Source organism: Macaca nemestrina, chromosome 2, assembly GCF_043159975.1.
Source record: "Macaca nemestrina isolate mMacNem1 chromosome 2, mMacNem.hap1, whole genome shotgun sequence".
Classification (NCBI taxonomy): Eukaryota; Metazoa; Chordata; class Mammalia; order Primates; family Cercopithecidae; genus Macaca; species Macaca nemestrina.
Genome location: NC_092126.1, coordinates 158,635,254 through 158,650,708, shown reverse-complemented (window position 1 = coordinate 158,650,708; position 15,455 = coordinate 158,635,254). Strand labels below are relative to the sequence as shown.

Here is a 15,455-nt window from a genome sequence, read left to right as displayed (position 1 = left end):
CCGTCTTCCTAGATAACCAAAAACTTAAGCTTGGAGAGGCATGATTTCATTTTTAAAAGCAGAACATAGAATTCAAATGTGCCACATGTCACTTTATTTTCTAAAATGTATTTCCTCTATATTTGCCTGACTTCTATGGCAATAAAATCATTTTGGCATGACACTCATCTTACATAAATGAAAATATGAGCCAACAGAATGGCATTTTAGTAGCTTTAAGTCAAACAAATTCTTGAGAGGGTCTTGTTTAAATTAAGTTTTCATGCTATTTAGCTTTTTACAGTGAAGAAGCTCTGTGTCTTCAGAGAGCCTTATGCAATGATGCTTGTTTTTGGAAGGACAGGACAGGAGGTGAAGAAAGGAAGAGGGGCCCAGGTTGCCAGGCTGCAGATCAAAAAGTCAGGAGATGAGGAAGTGAGGGCGATGAGGAGGACCCACTGTTATGGGAAGTTTGGAGATGAGATGAGAGACAAGACATAGAGTGAGGGTGACAGGGGAAGACAACTTGAGATGGAAGGACACACTGGAGGGAAGGGTGTGCCAGGGAAAAGCATCTGACGAATGACAGTCTGCACCTGACTATGAGGCTGCCAGCCCCTTCACCCACCTCCACTCTGCTCCCCGAACTGAGGCAGCTGGGCATGTCCCTGGCAGGAGATGAGAGAATTCTTCTCTGGAGAATATGACTATACCAGAGAAAGACCTGCAGAAACGAACATTTGCGAGACTTCCAATGAAACAACGCAGTTTGCCACCGATCACCCTACTGTGATGCCCACCTGTCACAACTGCCACCCACTCGGGTTGTGGATGGAACTCCCAATCAGCTCTGTGGTGCCTCATTACCAACAATGGATGGGCAGCCAAGGACTACCAGACATTTGGAGAAAGCTGGCAGCACCTGACAGGGAGAGCAAAACAAGATTGTAGAAAAAGAAATCTGGAAAAGAAAATAGGGAAATAGAAAGCAAAAACAGAGAAAGATTATAAATGATTCAAAGAAAAAAAAAATACAAGTGGGAATAAAATACAAAAAAAAAATCCTCATTAATGTTTCAAGAAAGGCAAATTAAAAGAAAAAGTTACATTTTTTTGCCCATCACATGACAGAAACTTGAAAAATTGAGCCCCTTCAATCTTTTCCAAGGTATGGGGAATCAGTAACTTTTAGCTCCTGTTAGTGGTCATTCAGAATGCAACAACTTTGTTGGAAGGCAATCTTGTAGAACCTAACAAAGTTTTAAAAGTGTTTGACCTTTGTCCTGTGAATTCCATTTATAAGTAAAGATCCTGCAGCAATTAGCTCAAACTTTTGTACAGAATGTACACATCAGCAATATTTGTGACAGCAACAAACTGGAAAAATCTAAATACTCATCAGTAAGTTAATCTTTAAATGTAAAGTATTTTAAACCTCTAATATGGAATGGTATGTGGGTGTTTTAAAAGAATAGGAAATCCTAAATGTACTGACATTGAAGGATATCCATGATATGTTGAAGAGTGGGGAGTAGCAAAACAATGTGGAATTTAATTATACTTTTACAAAGAGCCGTGCTGCGTGTGTTTAGGTACAGGCACGTGTGCATGTGAGCTTGTGCATGTACAGAAAATAGACTGGGAAGCTATGTGCTGATCTCCCTCTGGGGAGTAGGAGTGGGAAAATGGAGTGAAGGGAAGAAACTTTCACTTTTCACTTGAAAAATTTCAGAATTTTTTTCATTTTTATGAAACAAAGACGTTGATTTTGTCTTTAAAATAAAAATAAAGAGAAAAATACAGTTTGACTTAAGTGTATTTATAACATTTTCCTGATTTTAAAATTAACTATTGTGGTTTTTAAATGTGCCTTCAAATTCTTTGACACTTTTCCATTGAAAAGGTGAAAATTAGGCCGGGCATGGTGGCTCAAGCCTGTAATCCCAGCACTTTGGGAGACAGAGGCAGGGGGATCACTTGAGGTCAGGAGTTCAAGACCAGCCTGGCCAACATGGTGATACCCTGTCTCTACTAAAAATATATAAATTACCCAGGCATGATGCCAAGTGCCTATAATCCCAGCTACTCCAGAGGCTGAGGCAGGAGAATCACCTGAACCTGGGAGGTGGCAGTTGCAGTGAGCTGAGATCCCGCCACTGCATTCCAGCCCAGGTGACAACCACAAAACTCCTTCTTTAAAAAAAAAAAAAAAAAAAAAAAAGCTCTCATCTTCTCTGTTCTCTCTCTCTCTCTCCCTGTCTCTCTCTCTCTCTGATTGTTTGCTCTGGGAGAAGTCAGTTACCCCTTGTCTTAAGGATACTAAAACAGCTCTCAGGAAAGGACCACATGGACCACTGAGGCCTCCTAACGAGAAGCAATACCAACTTGCCAGTGAGACGCTCCAGCCCCAATTAAGCCTTCAGATGACCACAACCCCTGAGGACATCTGACTGAACCTCACCAGAGATTCTGATCCAGGGCCGCCAACCAAGTCACACCCAAATTACTGGCCCACAGAAAAGGCCAGAGATAACAAATGTTTTTTGTTATCTTATGCCACTAAATTTTGGGGTAATTTGTTTGACAATAATAGGTAACTAATACATGGACCAATCTCCCTCTGGAAAGAAGTGGAGAAACTGAGTGAAGGAGGAGACTTTCATTCTTTACTTTACTTTTTACATTTTTACATTATACATTATACATTTCAGGATTGTTTGGAATTGTTTCATTTTTTATATTTAAAGAAATGGGAAGAAATAAAGTTAGGCTTAAGTGTACTTTAAAAAACTTTTTTTCTGATTTTAAAAGTAACACTGGTCAGGTGTGGTGGCTCACACCTATAATCCCAGCACTTTGTGAGACTGAGGCGGGTGGATCACCTAAAGTCAGGAGTTCGAGACCAGCCTTGCCAACATGGTGAAACACTGTCTCTACTAAAAATACAAAAATTAGTCAGATGTGATGGTGCATGCCTGTAATCCCAGCTACTTGGGAGGCTGAGGCAGAAGAATTGCTTGAACCCAGGAGACGGAAGTTGTAGTGAGCCAAGATTGCACCACTGTACTCCAGCCTGGGCAACAAGGGTGAAACTCCGTCTCAAAAACAAACCAAAAAAACCCAAAAAACCACTGGCAAAAAGGGACAAAGTTGGAGGATAGATGCTAACCAACTTTAAGACTTACTATAAAGCTGTAGTAATCAAGACAGTATGGTATTGGAGACAGAATAGACAAACAGAGCAATGGAAGGGAAAAGAGAGCCCAGAAACACACAAATACAGTCAACTGATATTTGACAAAAGCACAAAAGCAACTCAATGGAGACAGGAGAGTCTTTTCAACAACTGAAGCTGGAACAACTGGATATTCATGTGCCAAAAAAAACAAAAAACAAAAAACCCAAAATAATCAGGACACTCATCTTACACCCTTCACAAAATGTTAATTCAATCTGGATCATAGACCTAAATGTCAAAAAAAACCTCTAGAATGAGAAAATCTAGGAGTTTAGCAAAGAGATTTTAGGTATAACACACAAGGACCCAAGACATGATCCATGGAAAAACATTGATAAGATAGACTCCATTACAGTTTAAAACTTCTGCTCTGCAAAAGACACTGTTAAGAGAATGAAAGAACCCCAGACTGGGGAGAAAAAAATTGCAAAACACACACATCTGATAAAGGGCTTGAATCCAAAATATACAAAGAACTCTTAAAACTCAATGGTGGCTGGGCATGGTGGCTCATGCCTATAATCCCAGCACTTTGGGAGGCCGAAGCAGGTGGATCTCTTGAGGCCAGGAGTTCAAGACCAGCCTGGCCAACATGGTGAAACCCCATCTCTGATAAAAATACAAAAAATTAGTCAGGTGTGATGATGTGCACCTGTAATCCCAGCAACTTGGGAGGCTGAGGCACAAGAATTTCTTAAACCCGGGAGGCAGAGGTTGCAGTGAGCCAAAATCATGCCACTGTACTCCAGCCTGGGTGACAGAGCAAGACCCTGTCTCAAAACAAAATAAAACAACTCAATGATAGGAAAAAAAAAAAAAAAAAAACACCAGTTTTTTAAAAGGGCAAAAGATCTTGACAAACACTTCACCAAAGGTAATATACAGATGGCAAACAAGCATAAAAAACACAGTCAATATCATATGTCATTAGGGAATTGCAAATTAAAACAATGATGCGCTATTACTGGGCATCTACTAGAATTACTGAAAAACAAAAACAAAAACAAAAAAACTGATAATACCAAATGCTGATGAGGATGTGGAGCAACAGGAACTCTCATTCATTGTTAGTGGGAATGCAAAATGGTACAGCCACTTTAGAAGACAGTTTGACAGTTTCTTGCAAACATAGTCTTACCATATGCTCCAACAATGATGCATCTAGGTATTTATCCAAATGAATTAAAAATGTATCCTCACAAAAACCTGAACATGGATGTTTATATCAGTTTTATTCATAATTGCCAAAAACTGGAGGTAACCAAGATGTCCTTCAGTGGGTGAATGGATAAACTGTGCTACATCCAGTTTCTTTTTATTCAGCAATAAAAGGAAATGAGTTATCAAGCCAGAAAAAGACATGGAGGAATCTTAAGTGCATATTACTAGTGAAAGAAGCCAAACTGAAAATGCTACATACTGTATGGTTCCAACTATACAACATTCTGGAAAAGGCAAAACTATGGAAACAGTAAAAAGATCAGTGGTTGCCAGAAGTTGGGAAGCATTAAGAGGCAAGGCACAGGGAATTTTTAAGGCAGTGAAACTCATCTGTATGATGCTGTAATGTTGCATACATAACATTGTACATTGTCAAAATCCATAGACTGTGTAACGATGAATGAACCCTAAACTATTAGCAATAACATATCAATATTGGTTCATCACTTCCCGTCAATGTACCACATTAATACAAGATATTAATAATAGGGGAAACTGTGGTGGGGGAGGGAGAAAAGGGGTATGTGGGAACTTTTGTACTATTTGCTTAATTTTCCATAAACCTAAAACTGCTCTAAAAGTAAATCTATTAATTAAAAAAAAATAGTAACGCTGGTCAATGGAAGGAAAAGTAGAAATAAAATAATTTAGCCACATAGAATCTCAACAGAAAGATAGTCACTATTAGGCATAGTTCCTTCCAGTCTTTTTTTCAAATGTCTATGTATATGTCCTCATTTTTTAAGAGTTGAAATCACTCTGCTAAATTCATTCTGAAGGTTTATAGTTTGGTTTCAGTTTGGATTTTTAACCACAAAGAAAATATCCCATATGAAACATCAGTGATACCAAAAACAGATTCTTGAGGGGCCAGTTGCTATGGGAATGACTGAAAATAAATTTCATTTCACACTACACTCTACTAATGTATTGACCAGAAGGAAGGAAAAATATTTGGAGTAACTTAGAAGAGCAGCCAAGAAAACTTCTAATCAAGAAGAAGGAAAATACATCAGGCTAGTGTGAGGTTTCAAAGAAGCCAGTAGTATCGCCTTGCAATTTAACTAATTAAGCTCTTCCAGCAACTGTGTCACTGGAGGGGGAAGTACCAGGAATCAGGGACCCTGAGTGGACTCTGTCTTTCCTTCACTGACAGTCTGATGGGCCAAAGGCCAGCAATCTCCCTCCATATATGGGCCATCTCTGCAGGGTGGTACACGGCCAGGAAAAAAAAAAAATCACCGTTTCCTTCCTGGAGATGCGTCAAATATTTAGCAAGCTGCAAGGCCTGGGCTCCAGGTGATCAGCATGGACATCACATTGGCCCCGAGCAAAGAGTGGACCCCAGGGTTAACCCTTTAGGTGCCGGATCATTGGGCCGTCTGAAGGTTCCTGGGGAGGGACTAGGATGTCAGAGGGTAGGGGATACTCAGGGAGTTCAGAGGAGTGACAATTTTCCAACAGAAGATTTTAACATGCTCAGAAGTAATAAGGCCAGATGAGTGGATGCCAACCAAATGCTGACCTTCCCACAACCAACATTTTTCTAAAAGACAGGACTGTGTAGAGGCACATCGGGGTGGCCTCCAAAGGGAAAAGCAGAGTTGCTGTCACAGAAAGACACCGTGTCATCATGCAAAAACAGGCCCCGCTTCTCACCTCAGGGAACAGCTTTAGCATCAAACAGATCTCGCTAAATAATATATATATTTTTTTATTTAGTAGAGACAGGGTTTCACCACATTGGTCAGGCTGGTCTCAAACTCCTGACTTCAGATGATCCACCTGCCTCGGCCTCCCAAAGTGCTGGGATTACAGGCATGAGCCACCGTGCCTGGCCTGGTTTTTTTAATAGCAAGAAAATAAAAGGACACATAGAAAATGTGCTAGGCGACGTCTGTGTGAAGAGGAGCTTCCAACCTCATGAAGCTGCTCTAAGACACACCCGCTCACCTGATCCAGGAACAGCCCACAGCAATTGTAGGTAAAGCCTATGGGGGTTAGGGGGAGATGGGGTTGGCAAATTCACCCTACAAACATCTATAAAGCAGTGAAGATCTATAAGGCCACATACTGGACTCCGAAAGGCTTACCTGGGTCCAGGTGGGTGAAAGAACCCACCACAAAGTCCAGTGTGGACACAGCCAGCAGGAACAGCAACAGCAGCTGGAGGCGGATTATCCATTTGACACCCGCGAGGTTAATGCCCAGCAAGGCCAGAAGCACCGCAACTGAAATTCCTCGCACAGCCCAGATATTCCTGAGGCCCAGCAAATCTGAGATGGATTCAGCAAAGCCGGTGATGTACATGGCACCTGCAACACACTGACACGCGATTCCAGGTAGAAGAGTCAGCAGGACAGAAAGGCATGGGCCCACAGGCAGAACCACTCAGCGCTGAGAACCCTGCACCCCCATCGGATGCGCTCACTGGCACCGAGGCTCAGCGCCTGGGACCAGCACGGGGTTAAAGTAGCCCTTCCCACCTGTGAACTTGCCTCAGGCCCCATTTCTGCTTGTCTACATCTCAACTAAAGAATGAAGGAGGAACCCAAGCTGAGAGCCGGCTGTCAGTGGTAACAAAGATGAAAAGACTATGGGAGGAAGAAGATGGGACACTGGGCCAAAGAGGCCTCCAGATTTCTCGGTCCGAGTTATTCAAGTACTAAATATAGAACAAGAACACACAGGAGGTCCCATCTACAGAGCCTTAAAAGGGCACTGCAGTAAACCAGATTTTTCTTCATTTCTCTGTAGGTCAGTATTATTTTTAAAATTATCTAAAACTTAGCAATAGAAAAAAAAAGTGAGTGGCACATCTTTTTCAATGTCATATGTGACAAAGGCTACCCAAGGACTATCTAGGTGAATGTACTTCATTGTACTTACTATTTGCTGTTGATTAAATGCATTATATGCCCCAGATTTAATAAAGTTACATGTTACCTTATGGATTTTTTCCAGTACAGATGCAAATAACTTCTGTCCAGTGGAACATATAACCCAAAAGATAAGGATTTGTTGTCCTGTAAGACATTAGCTGGTTTTCTATCTAACCCATCAATCTTATCCTAACATTTATTTATTCAACTGCCTAACTATGAATTTACAAATTTGACCTCTATCCACCCAGCATCCTTCACAACTGCTCTTTAACATCTTATTGGCTCCTCTATTAATTCATAAATAAAATCCCTGGTCCAGGTGAGGCTTCCTATGAATATTTGTTATATAATCTTTTTAAAAAAATAAAAATGAAATGAAATCCTTGGCACATGTTTTTCTTATATTTGCCTGAGTGTCATGATTTTATCTTTTAGGAAATATTTGAAAGATCATTTCAAATTAAATTGTTGAAAATAACATCAGTCTCACTTTTCCTAATTCCTCAGCTTCAGCCTCCTTCTCTCCTCGGGTTTGTCCTTCACTGCCCCCAGGGCCAGCTGGTCACTCTTATCACTGTAGCCCTGCCCTTGCCATTCTCTGGGAACAAATTCTATTAGGGCCTCATGCATTCAAGTCCCTCCTTTTCCATGAATTCCTCAACCTCCTTTTCTGAATAAATAGTAAGCAAACTGCTAGGGCCATACAATTAATTATCTGGTTCCATATTCTATTATCATGTCATGCACATAAGTTTGTCTGCTCACCCCACCACCAAGAATGCAAATATCTTAAAAAATTGTTTATGCTGATTGTACCTCTTCAAGTACTTGCATTTGCTAAGTATGTTGCAAGCATTCGATAAATATTTTGTGATACGCTGATCATATAAAAGGTGCTCTGGGAAGCAGGCTCCATGAGTTCCAGCACTTTCATGTAAAGGCAAGAGAGTAATACAACTTCTGGATTTGAGAGGAGCTTGTGAACAAAGCCCCATTCTTCAGTGAGATCAGCTCACTTTGCAACTAGGCACATGTCCTGTTTGTCAGCATCCCCCAAATTTACACACTTAGCTTAACAGTTATTCCAGCATCCCATAATGACAAACATTTCTATCCATATTAGGGTGAGGTGGAAAGCCCAAGAAATGTGAAGGAATTACAATCATTTCTGAGAGAGAGAGAAAGAGAAAGAGAGAGAGAGAGACTAATATTTTCCTGCATTCATATCAGAACTCAAACTTCCTCTTTACTAAACACCAAGAGTGTGATGTGTGATAATGAGGTTATTTCATCAGTATTTGGCCAGGTCAACAGGACTCCTCATGGTCAAAATTATCTGAGCAAAAGAAAGAAAAGAAATGACAAAAATGTAGCAATGAATACCATTAATATGGGCACCATTTTCCCAGGTACCTGATGTCTCTGACATGCAGAGGATGATGCCATGGGACCATTTGCATCTGAAGCTTCCAAACTGATTTTTTTTTTCCTAGCAGTAGAACAATTTGCTCATGCAAAGTGAGCCAAGCTGTAAATGCTGCCTTTTGTTCCCAGTAACTCCAGTGGATCTCATCTTTCTGGTTTGTATCTAAAATTGCTTTTTAGCCCAAAGATGCCAGCAACAGGGGATGGGGCAGGATAGGGGGCAGGGGAAGCTCCTCAGGAGGCTTGTAAGGGCATGGTGGTTAGGAGCATGAACTGCGAAGCCAAAATATCTAAGGCCAAATCCTAGCTGACTTGGGAAAGCGTTTTAACCTCTCCATGAAACACAGATAATGATAGTAACCTTCAGAAGGTTACTGTAAGAACTAAATGAGATGATTTATGTAAAGTCCTAGAACAATATCTGACTGATAGAGTTGTAGAAACAATAGCTACCACCTGTAATCCCAGCACTTTGGGAGACCAAGGTGAGCAGATCACCTAAGGCCAGAAGTTTGAGACTAGCCTGGGCAATGTGGTGAAACTCCATCTCTACTAAAACTAAAAATAAGCCGGGCGCAGTGGTGCGCACCTGTAGTCCCAGCTACTTGGGAGGCTGAGGCAGGAAAATCACTTGAACCCAGGAGACAGAGGTTGCAGAAAGCCGAGATCACGCCACTGCACTCCAGCCTGGGCAGAAAATAATAATAATAATAATAGCTACCATCATTATCATTATGACTTTGTTATTATTCACAGCTGAAGAAGAGGAAGCAGCAGCTAGCTGTGAATATCATAAGATACTTTGTTGATGCTAAATAGATGATGGCACCATCACTGGAAATTTGCAATATAAGTTGTAAATAAGGATGCTTGAAACCAAAGAGACTTACTTTAAGGAAAGCAATAACAGCCCAAAATTAAACCATCTTCTCAAAATGAGTCTAGGGGTAGAAATGAATGAGGGACCAGAAAAACAATAGAGAAAATCAGCAAACCAATAATTAGTTCTTGGTAGACACACCTTTATCTAGACTGATCAAGAAAAAAGAAACAGACGATTATTTAAATTAGGAATGCAAGGGGAGACATTACCACCAACCTTACAAAAATAAAAAGGATTATAAGAAAATCCATAGACAATTAATATGCCAATGCATTAGATAACCTACATGAAGTGAACAAATTCATGGCCAAGTGTGGTGGCTTATGCCTGTAATCCCAGCACTTTGGGAGGTTGAGGCGGGCGGATTACCTCAGATCGGGAGTTCAAGACCAGCCTGACCAACATGGAGAAACCCCGTCTCTACTGAAAATACAAAATTAGCTGGGCATGGTGGCGCATGCCTGTAATCCCAGCTACTCGGGAGGCTGAGGCAGGAGAATTGCTTGAACCCGGGAGGCAGAGATTGTGGTGAGCTGAGATCACACCATTGCACTCCAGCCCGGGAGGCAAGAGCAAAACTCTGTCCCAAAAAAACAAAACAAAAAACCCCCCAGATTAAAAAAAAGAAGAAGAAGAAAAAAGAAATAGACAAAATCCTAGAAAGATACAAACTATCAAAACTGAATCAAGAAGAAGTAGAAAATCAGAATATGCCTATATAAGTAAAGAGATTCCATTAGTAACCAAAAAAGTTTCTATCAAAAAAAAACCCAGGACCAGATGGCTTCATGGCAAAATTCTACCATATGTTTAAAGAATTAACACCAACCCTTCACAAACTCCTCCAAAAAATAGAGAAGGAGGCAACACCTTCCAACTCACTCTGTGAGGCCAGAATTAGCCTGACACCAAAACCAGACAAAGAATCACAAGGAAACTACAGACCAGTATCCCTCATGAATATATACACGAAAATCCTCCACAAAATGTTAACAATCCAAACTCGGCAATTTATAAAAAGGATTACACAGTAACCACACCCTGATCAGGGACTCCCGGCCTGTGTCAGCTAAAAGCACAGGCACTCCAGAGACAGTGACCGGGGGACTCTAATGTTTGGGACCAAGGCCCAAGTGGAAAGGCGGCAAAACAGCTGGGATGCTGGTGCAATGGTGTCTCAGGCTGTGGCTGCCAATGCTTAGAAAACATCTTATTTGTGAACATCTTTTTTCCAAATCAGCCCACATAAGGAGGACTCTCAGCAGCCCAGCTCCCTCTCTTTGTCCAGGGGTGTTCACGCCGGTGTCCACCCATGGCATCTGCTTCTAGAGGCTCACTTGGTATCTGCACCGAGAGGGGGAAAGCAGGACTTTGCCTACCTTGCAGCCTGGTTGGCTATAAAATAGCAGAGAAGTAAAATATATATATATATATCTCCACACACACACACACACCCCAAATCCCCAGGGTAATAAAGTAAACTGACCATTTATTACTCCCCTTTCCAACTACTATACTTAAAGAACTTTCTGCAGTCAAGGCAAGTGCTTTTTAAGAGTGCAGAGGCCATCCATTTGCCTTTCCTGCACTGTCCTAGACACACACGCACCCCCACCACCCACACATGCACACACGCGGCTCTGTGCCGTTCGAGAATCAGATGTATTTATGCTGAAGCACCCTGCTCCTGCTGCCTAAAAATAAAAGAAACAAAACCGATGCTTTCTCTGGGGAGATTCTTGCACACTCTTACTTAGACAAATTCTTCTCTTTAAACTGTTTTTTCAACCACCCACCACCATTTGCACTCTCATAAAAGCCTTTTTCAATCCAAGAAATGCTGACAAAGAACTGCTTCTTAATGTCTGTACTTTGTTCCCTCAGCATTAAGTCACCATGCCTGTGTTTTAGCTAAAAAAGCCTTAGGATTTCCCCCTACTCGCTTGTTTTCGGAGTGCCTTCGTCCATTCTGATGAAGCAGGTTCCTCATTAACATTCTTCCTCTCAGACCGGGTGTCCACACAAGGGGCTGCCGGCCTCCCTGTAAAGGCCACCCAAGCTATCAAATGCTGTCGGGGAGCTCCAGCTCATTTGAGAAGTGCCTGCTTCTAGCAAAGCCCTTTGGCACAGGCAAAACACCTGCTTTCAGTAAAAAAGCACCCCAGGGCCCAGACCACCTGGCTGCCACCCGGGCTTCAGCCACTGTCATACATGCTGGTCCCCAGATTGAACAGCGAGAATGTGCTGGCCAGGCCCTGCCCCGCGGTCACATCAGGCATCCCAGAGGCGGGAGTGGCAGAGGGAAAGGAGTGCTGGACTAACGGATCAGGCCCCAGATGGTGACTTGGCTCTCTGCTGAGTTCCCCTCAGAGCCCCAGCCTGCTCGTCTGTCACATGGAGCAATCGTCCCCACCCTCGCCTCTCACCAGGTCAAGTGAGGAAATGGACAAGAAAGCCACAGAGGGCCAGGCAGGGGAAGTGTCCCGGGTGCGGGTCTCACCTGGCCAAACACATAGAGCAGCCCGATGGTGCCTCCCGTCTGCCCACCCAGGACCGAGGAGATCATGGAGTAGACGCCACCGCTGCCAATGCTGCTGCGCTCCCCGACACCAATGCCAGACAGCACCGTGACGAGGGCCACCAGGACGACGAAGGACACCAGGAACATGCCTAAGAGCACTCCCGTGTTTCCCTGCAGCAGAATAGCAAGGAGCGAGACTAGGTTAGGCGAGAAGGCCCCGCCAGCTCCCTGCTGGGAGCACTGACCACCTCCCCTCCTCCCACAGCACTGGAATGGGGGCCGGGGGTGGGGGCACAGAGTCAGGACAACTAAAAAGGACAAAGCAAGCACCACAAGAGCCAAGGCCAGGAAGCAGTTCTAACTGAAGGGAAGCGTCCTGGCTGCAAATTCTTCAATGACTCTCGCACTCTACTCGCACTGTAGAGTACAGTCAGAGCTGCCGATGCCCCCACAAGGTGCCTCCTAATCTCGCTTTGTGCCTAACATGCAGCGGCAAGTTCTCTCCCCACTCCCACCCTTCCCTATGCTGACTCCCTGCCTGGAAGGCCTCTCCTGCTCATTCTCTATCTTTGTCAGGTTATCTGCAGCATATCCTTTAGGCCTGTGTTTAGGATTTCTCACCAGGAAGCTGGCCCTGTAACCCTTTCTCTGGGCTCCTCCAGTGCCGGGGCTTAGTGCTTTTCACAGGACTTGCCAAACTGAGTCTGTTTCCAAGCCGGTTTTGACGTCTAGACTGTGAGCTCCAGGTAAGGATGGCATGGTTTAGATGTTTGGATTTGGATCCCCTCCAAATCTCAGGTCAAAATGTGATCCCACTGTTGGAGGTGGGGCCTGGTGGGAGGTGTTTGGGTCATGGGGGTGGACCCCTTGTGAACGGCTTGGTGTCCTCCCACGGTAATGGAGGAGTTCTCACTCTGTTCGTTCGCAGGAGAGCTGGTTGTTTAAAAGAGGCTGGCACCTCTCTTGCCTTCTGTCTGGCTATGTGGCACGCCTGCTCCCTCATCACCTTCCCCCATGAGTGAAAGCTTTCCGAGGCCTCACCAGATGCAGATGCTGGTGCCATGCTTCTCGTACAGTCTGCAGAACTGTGAGCTAAATAAACCTCTTTTCTTTATAAATTAGCCTCAGATATTCCTTTATAGCAATGCAACATGGACTAATATGGAGCAGGATCATGTTTTCTTCCCCTTCATATTCTCAGTGCTTAGCATAACCTCCACAAAATAGGTGTTCATTAAATGCTTGTTGAGCGAATAAACAAACACATGCACGCCTGGAGATGAACACATGTAGATAGATACATTTCAGTGTGAAAAGCAAGAATTCCTGAGAGGAAATGGACACAGCACATCTAAGAAGGAGCTGTAACGTCACATATTTTGCAATAGGAAGCAAGGAAGACTCCTGATAGTCAAGACTCCACGTGTTGCAGGTGCTGGAGAGAGAACTAGGAGTGAGCAGAGCCAGTTCAAGAGCTGGGTGACCTAACATGAGCTGGAAAATTGCCCTGGAAGTCAGTTGTACTCTGTTCCAGTGTTCATAATATAATGCTCAGGGGCTCCACTGCTGATCTGAGACCCACCCTGGCTGTGGTTAAGGCTGAACCCTGAGCTGAGGATCTGAGTGTGGCATAGAATGAGAGCTTAGGAAGATCTGACCTTGCCCAGACTTCTTATGGGGGCTAAGAATCCTGTACATCCCACTATAAAGGAGTTTATATCTCCCGAAATTTGCCCATGTAATGGTTAATTTTATATGTCAACTTGGCTAGACTATGGCAACTAACTGTTTAGTCAAACACTAGTCTCAATGTTGCTGTAAAAGTGATTTTCGGATGTGATTAATATTTACTATCAGTTGACCTTAATTAAGTAAAGGAGATTACCCTCCATAGTATGGGTGGGCCTTATCTAATCAGTTGAAGGCCTTACAAGCAAAGACTGGTTTCCTAAAGAAGAATGAATTCTGCCTCCAGGCTGCAACACAGAAGTTCTTCCTGCATTTCCAGCCTTCAGACTCAAGACTGCAGCATCAATCCTTACCTGCTAATATATACCTGATATACTTACATCTCCTGCTGGCATTGGCCTGTTTCTCTGGAGAATCCTGACTAGTAGATTCAACACCTTGAATGGCCTCCTCTCTTTCGCCCATCTAGTCCAGCTCACCCTTCAAAGCCTGGCTCAACCACATCTCCTCCAGGAAGCCTTCCTGGACACCTCAGTGACTGCAGCACTCATAGCCTGTTCCACCCCAAGGGACTTAATGCTGTTTTGAGAACTCTCCTAATGTGATATCTACCCATCATGGTTGTTAGCTCATGAGGCGGGGCGGGGAGGAGAAGAGGGGATGAGGCCCCAGGCCATGTCTTGTCTTTTGTAATCCCATTGGCACTAAGGAGTGCTTGGCCCACAGCAGGCGCTCAGCCATGTTTAGATGGTGACTGGCTTGCCTTTTGTTCTGCACACCTGTGTGGTCTACTGAAGTCCCACTGCATGAGATGGCACTGTGTGTGGGACTGAGAACACCTGCTCCAGGCACACATCTGCTTGGAAGGTCCTAGGATGCTTTTGCATAAGACTTAAAGAAGAGGCCTTTTGTTCCTTCTACAGAGGGAGATGAACTGACCCCCAGGATCTCACACAGCAGAGTGCGTCCTAGGCGATCCATCCCTAGAGGTAGGCGGCCCACACCTATGACCAAGTATCCTCATGCACAGTCTTACCCACAGGGTTGCGGTACAGTGGGGGAAGGCAACCCTGTGGGCGGGCCCAAGATGAAGTGAAGAATACCAGGAAAACTACAGAGGGCCACAAGCTGGAGGCAAAATTGCCATCAATGATCTCTCCGACCCATCTGGAGTCCCACCCATGATGACCCCTGACTTCTGTGCTCCTATTCCACAGTTAAATCTACAGCGTGAGGTTTCCATCGCAACCTCAGAAGCCTATGTTCATAGGATGCTCATTTAACAAGCAATGCTAGCTATTCACTGTGCTTGCTTCTGTTTCATGTTTCAGGAGTATCTGTGCTTCAGGAATCTGTGACCTGCACTGTAGAATGCCAAGAGGGGCAGAGCTTTCCTGTCTCAGGCCCGTGAGAGGCCCCAGGCCACTAGCTCAGCACTCACCACCAGCCAGCCTGTCCTCAGGAAGAGCACAACCCCAAAGATGTTGATCATGCAGGATGTGAACACACCATCCCAGGTCCCAAACAGCACAGGCTCCCACACGAACAGCTGGCTCTTCCACCAGGGCTGGGGCTGGGCCAGGGCCTCCTGCAAACAGAACACACAGAAATCAG

General features: G+C 43.9%; 1 protein-coding gene across 2 annotated transcripts in view; it reads right to left on the bottom strand.

Moving 5' to 3' along the window:
- Window positions 1-15,455, bottom strand: part of LOC105470251 (solute carrier family 12 member 8) — a 130,735-nt gene that overhangs the window by 92,404 nt on the left and 22,876 nt on the right. For both annotated transcript variants that reach the window (XR_011620306.1, XM_011722050.2), the window contains exons 3-5: window positions 15,283-15,429; window positions 12,132-12,323; window positions 6,532-6,763 (exon numbers count right to left, since the gene is read on the bottom strand). Coding sequence is in view for 1 of the 2 variants with exons in the window: in XM_011722050.2 (XP_011720352.1) it covers window positions 6,532-6,763; window positions 12,132-12,323; window positions 15,283-15,429 (571 nt within the window). In the remaining variant the exon portion in view is untranslated. The remainder of the gene's footprint in view (window positions 1-6,531; window positions 6,764-12,131; window positions 12,324-15,282; window positions 15,430-15,455) is intronic.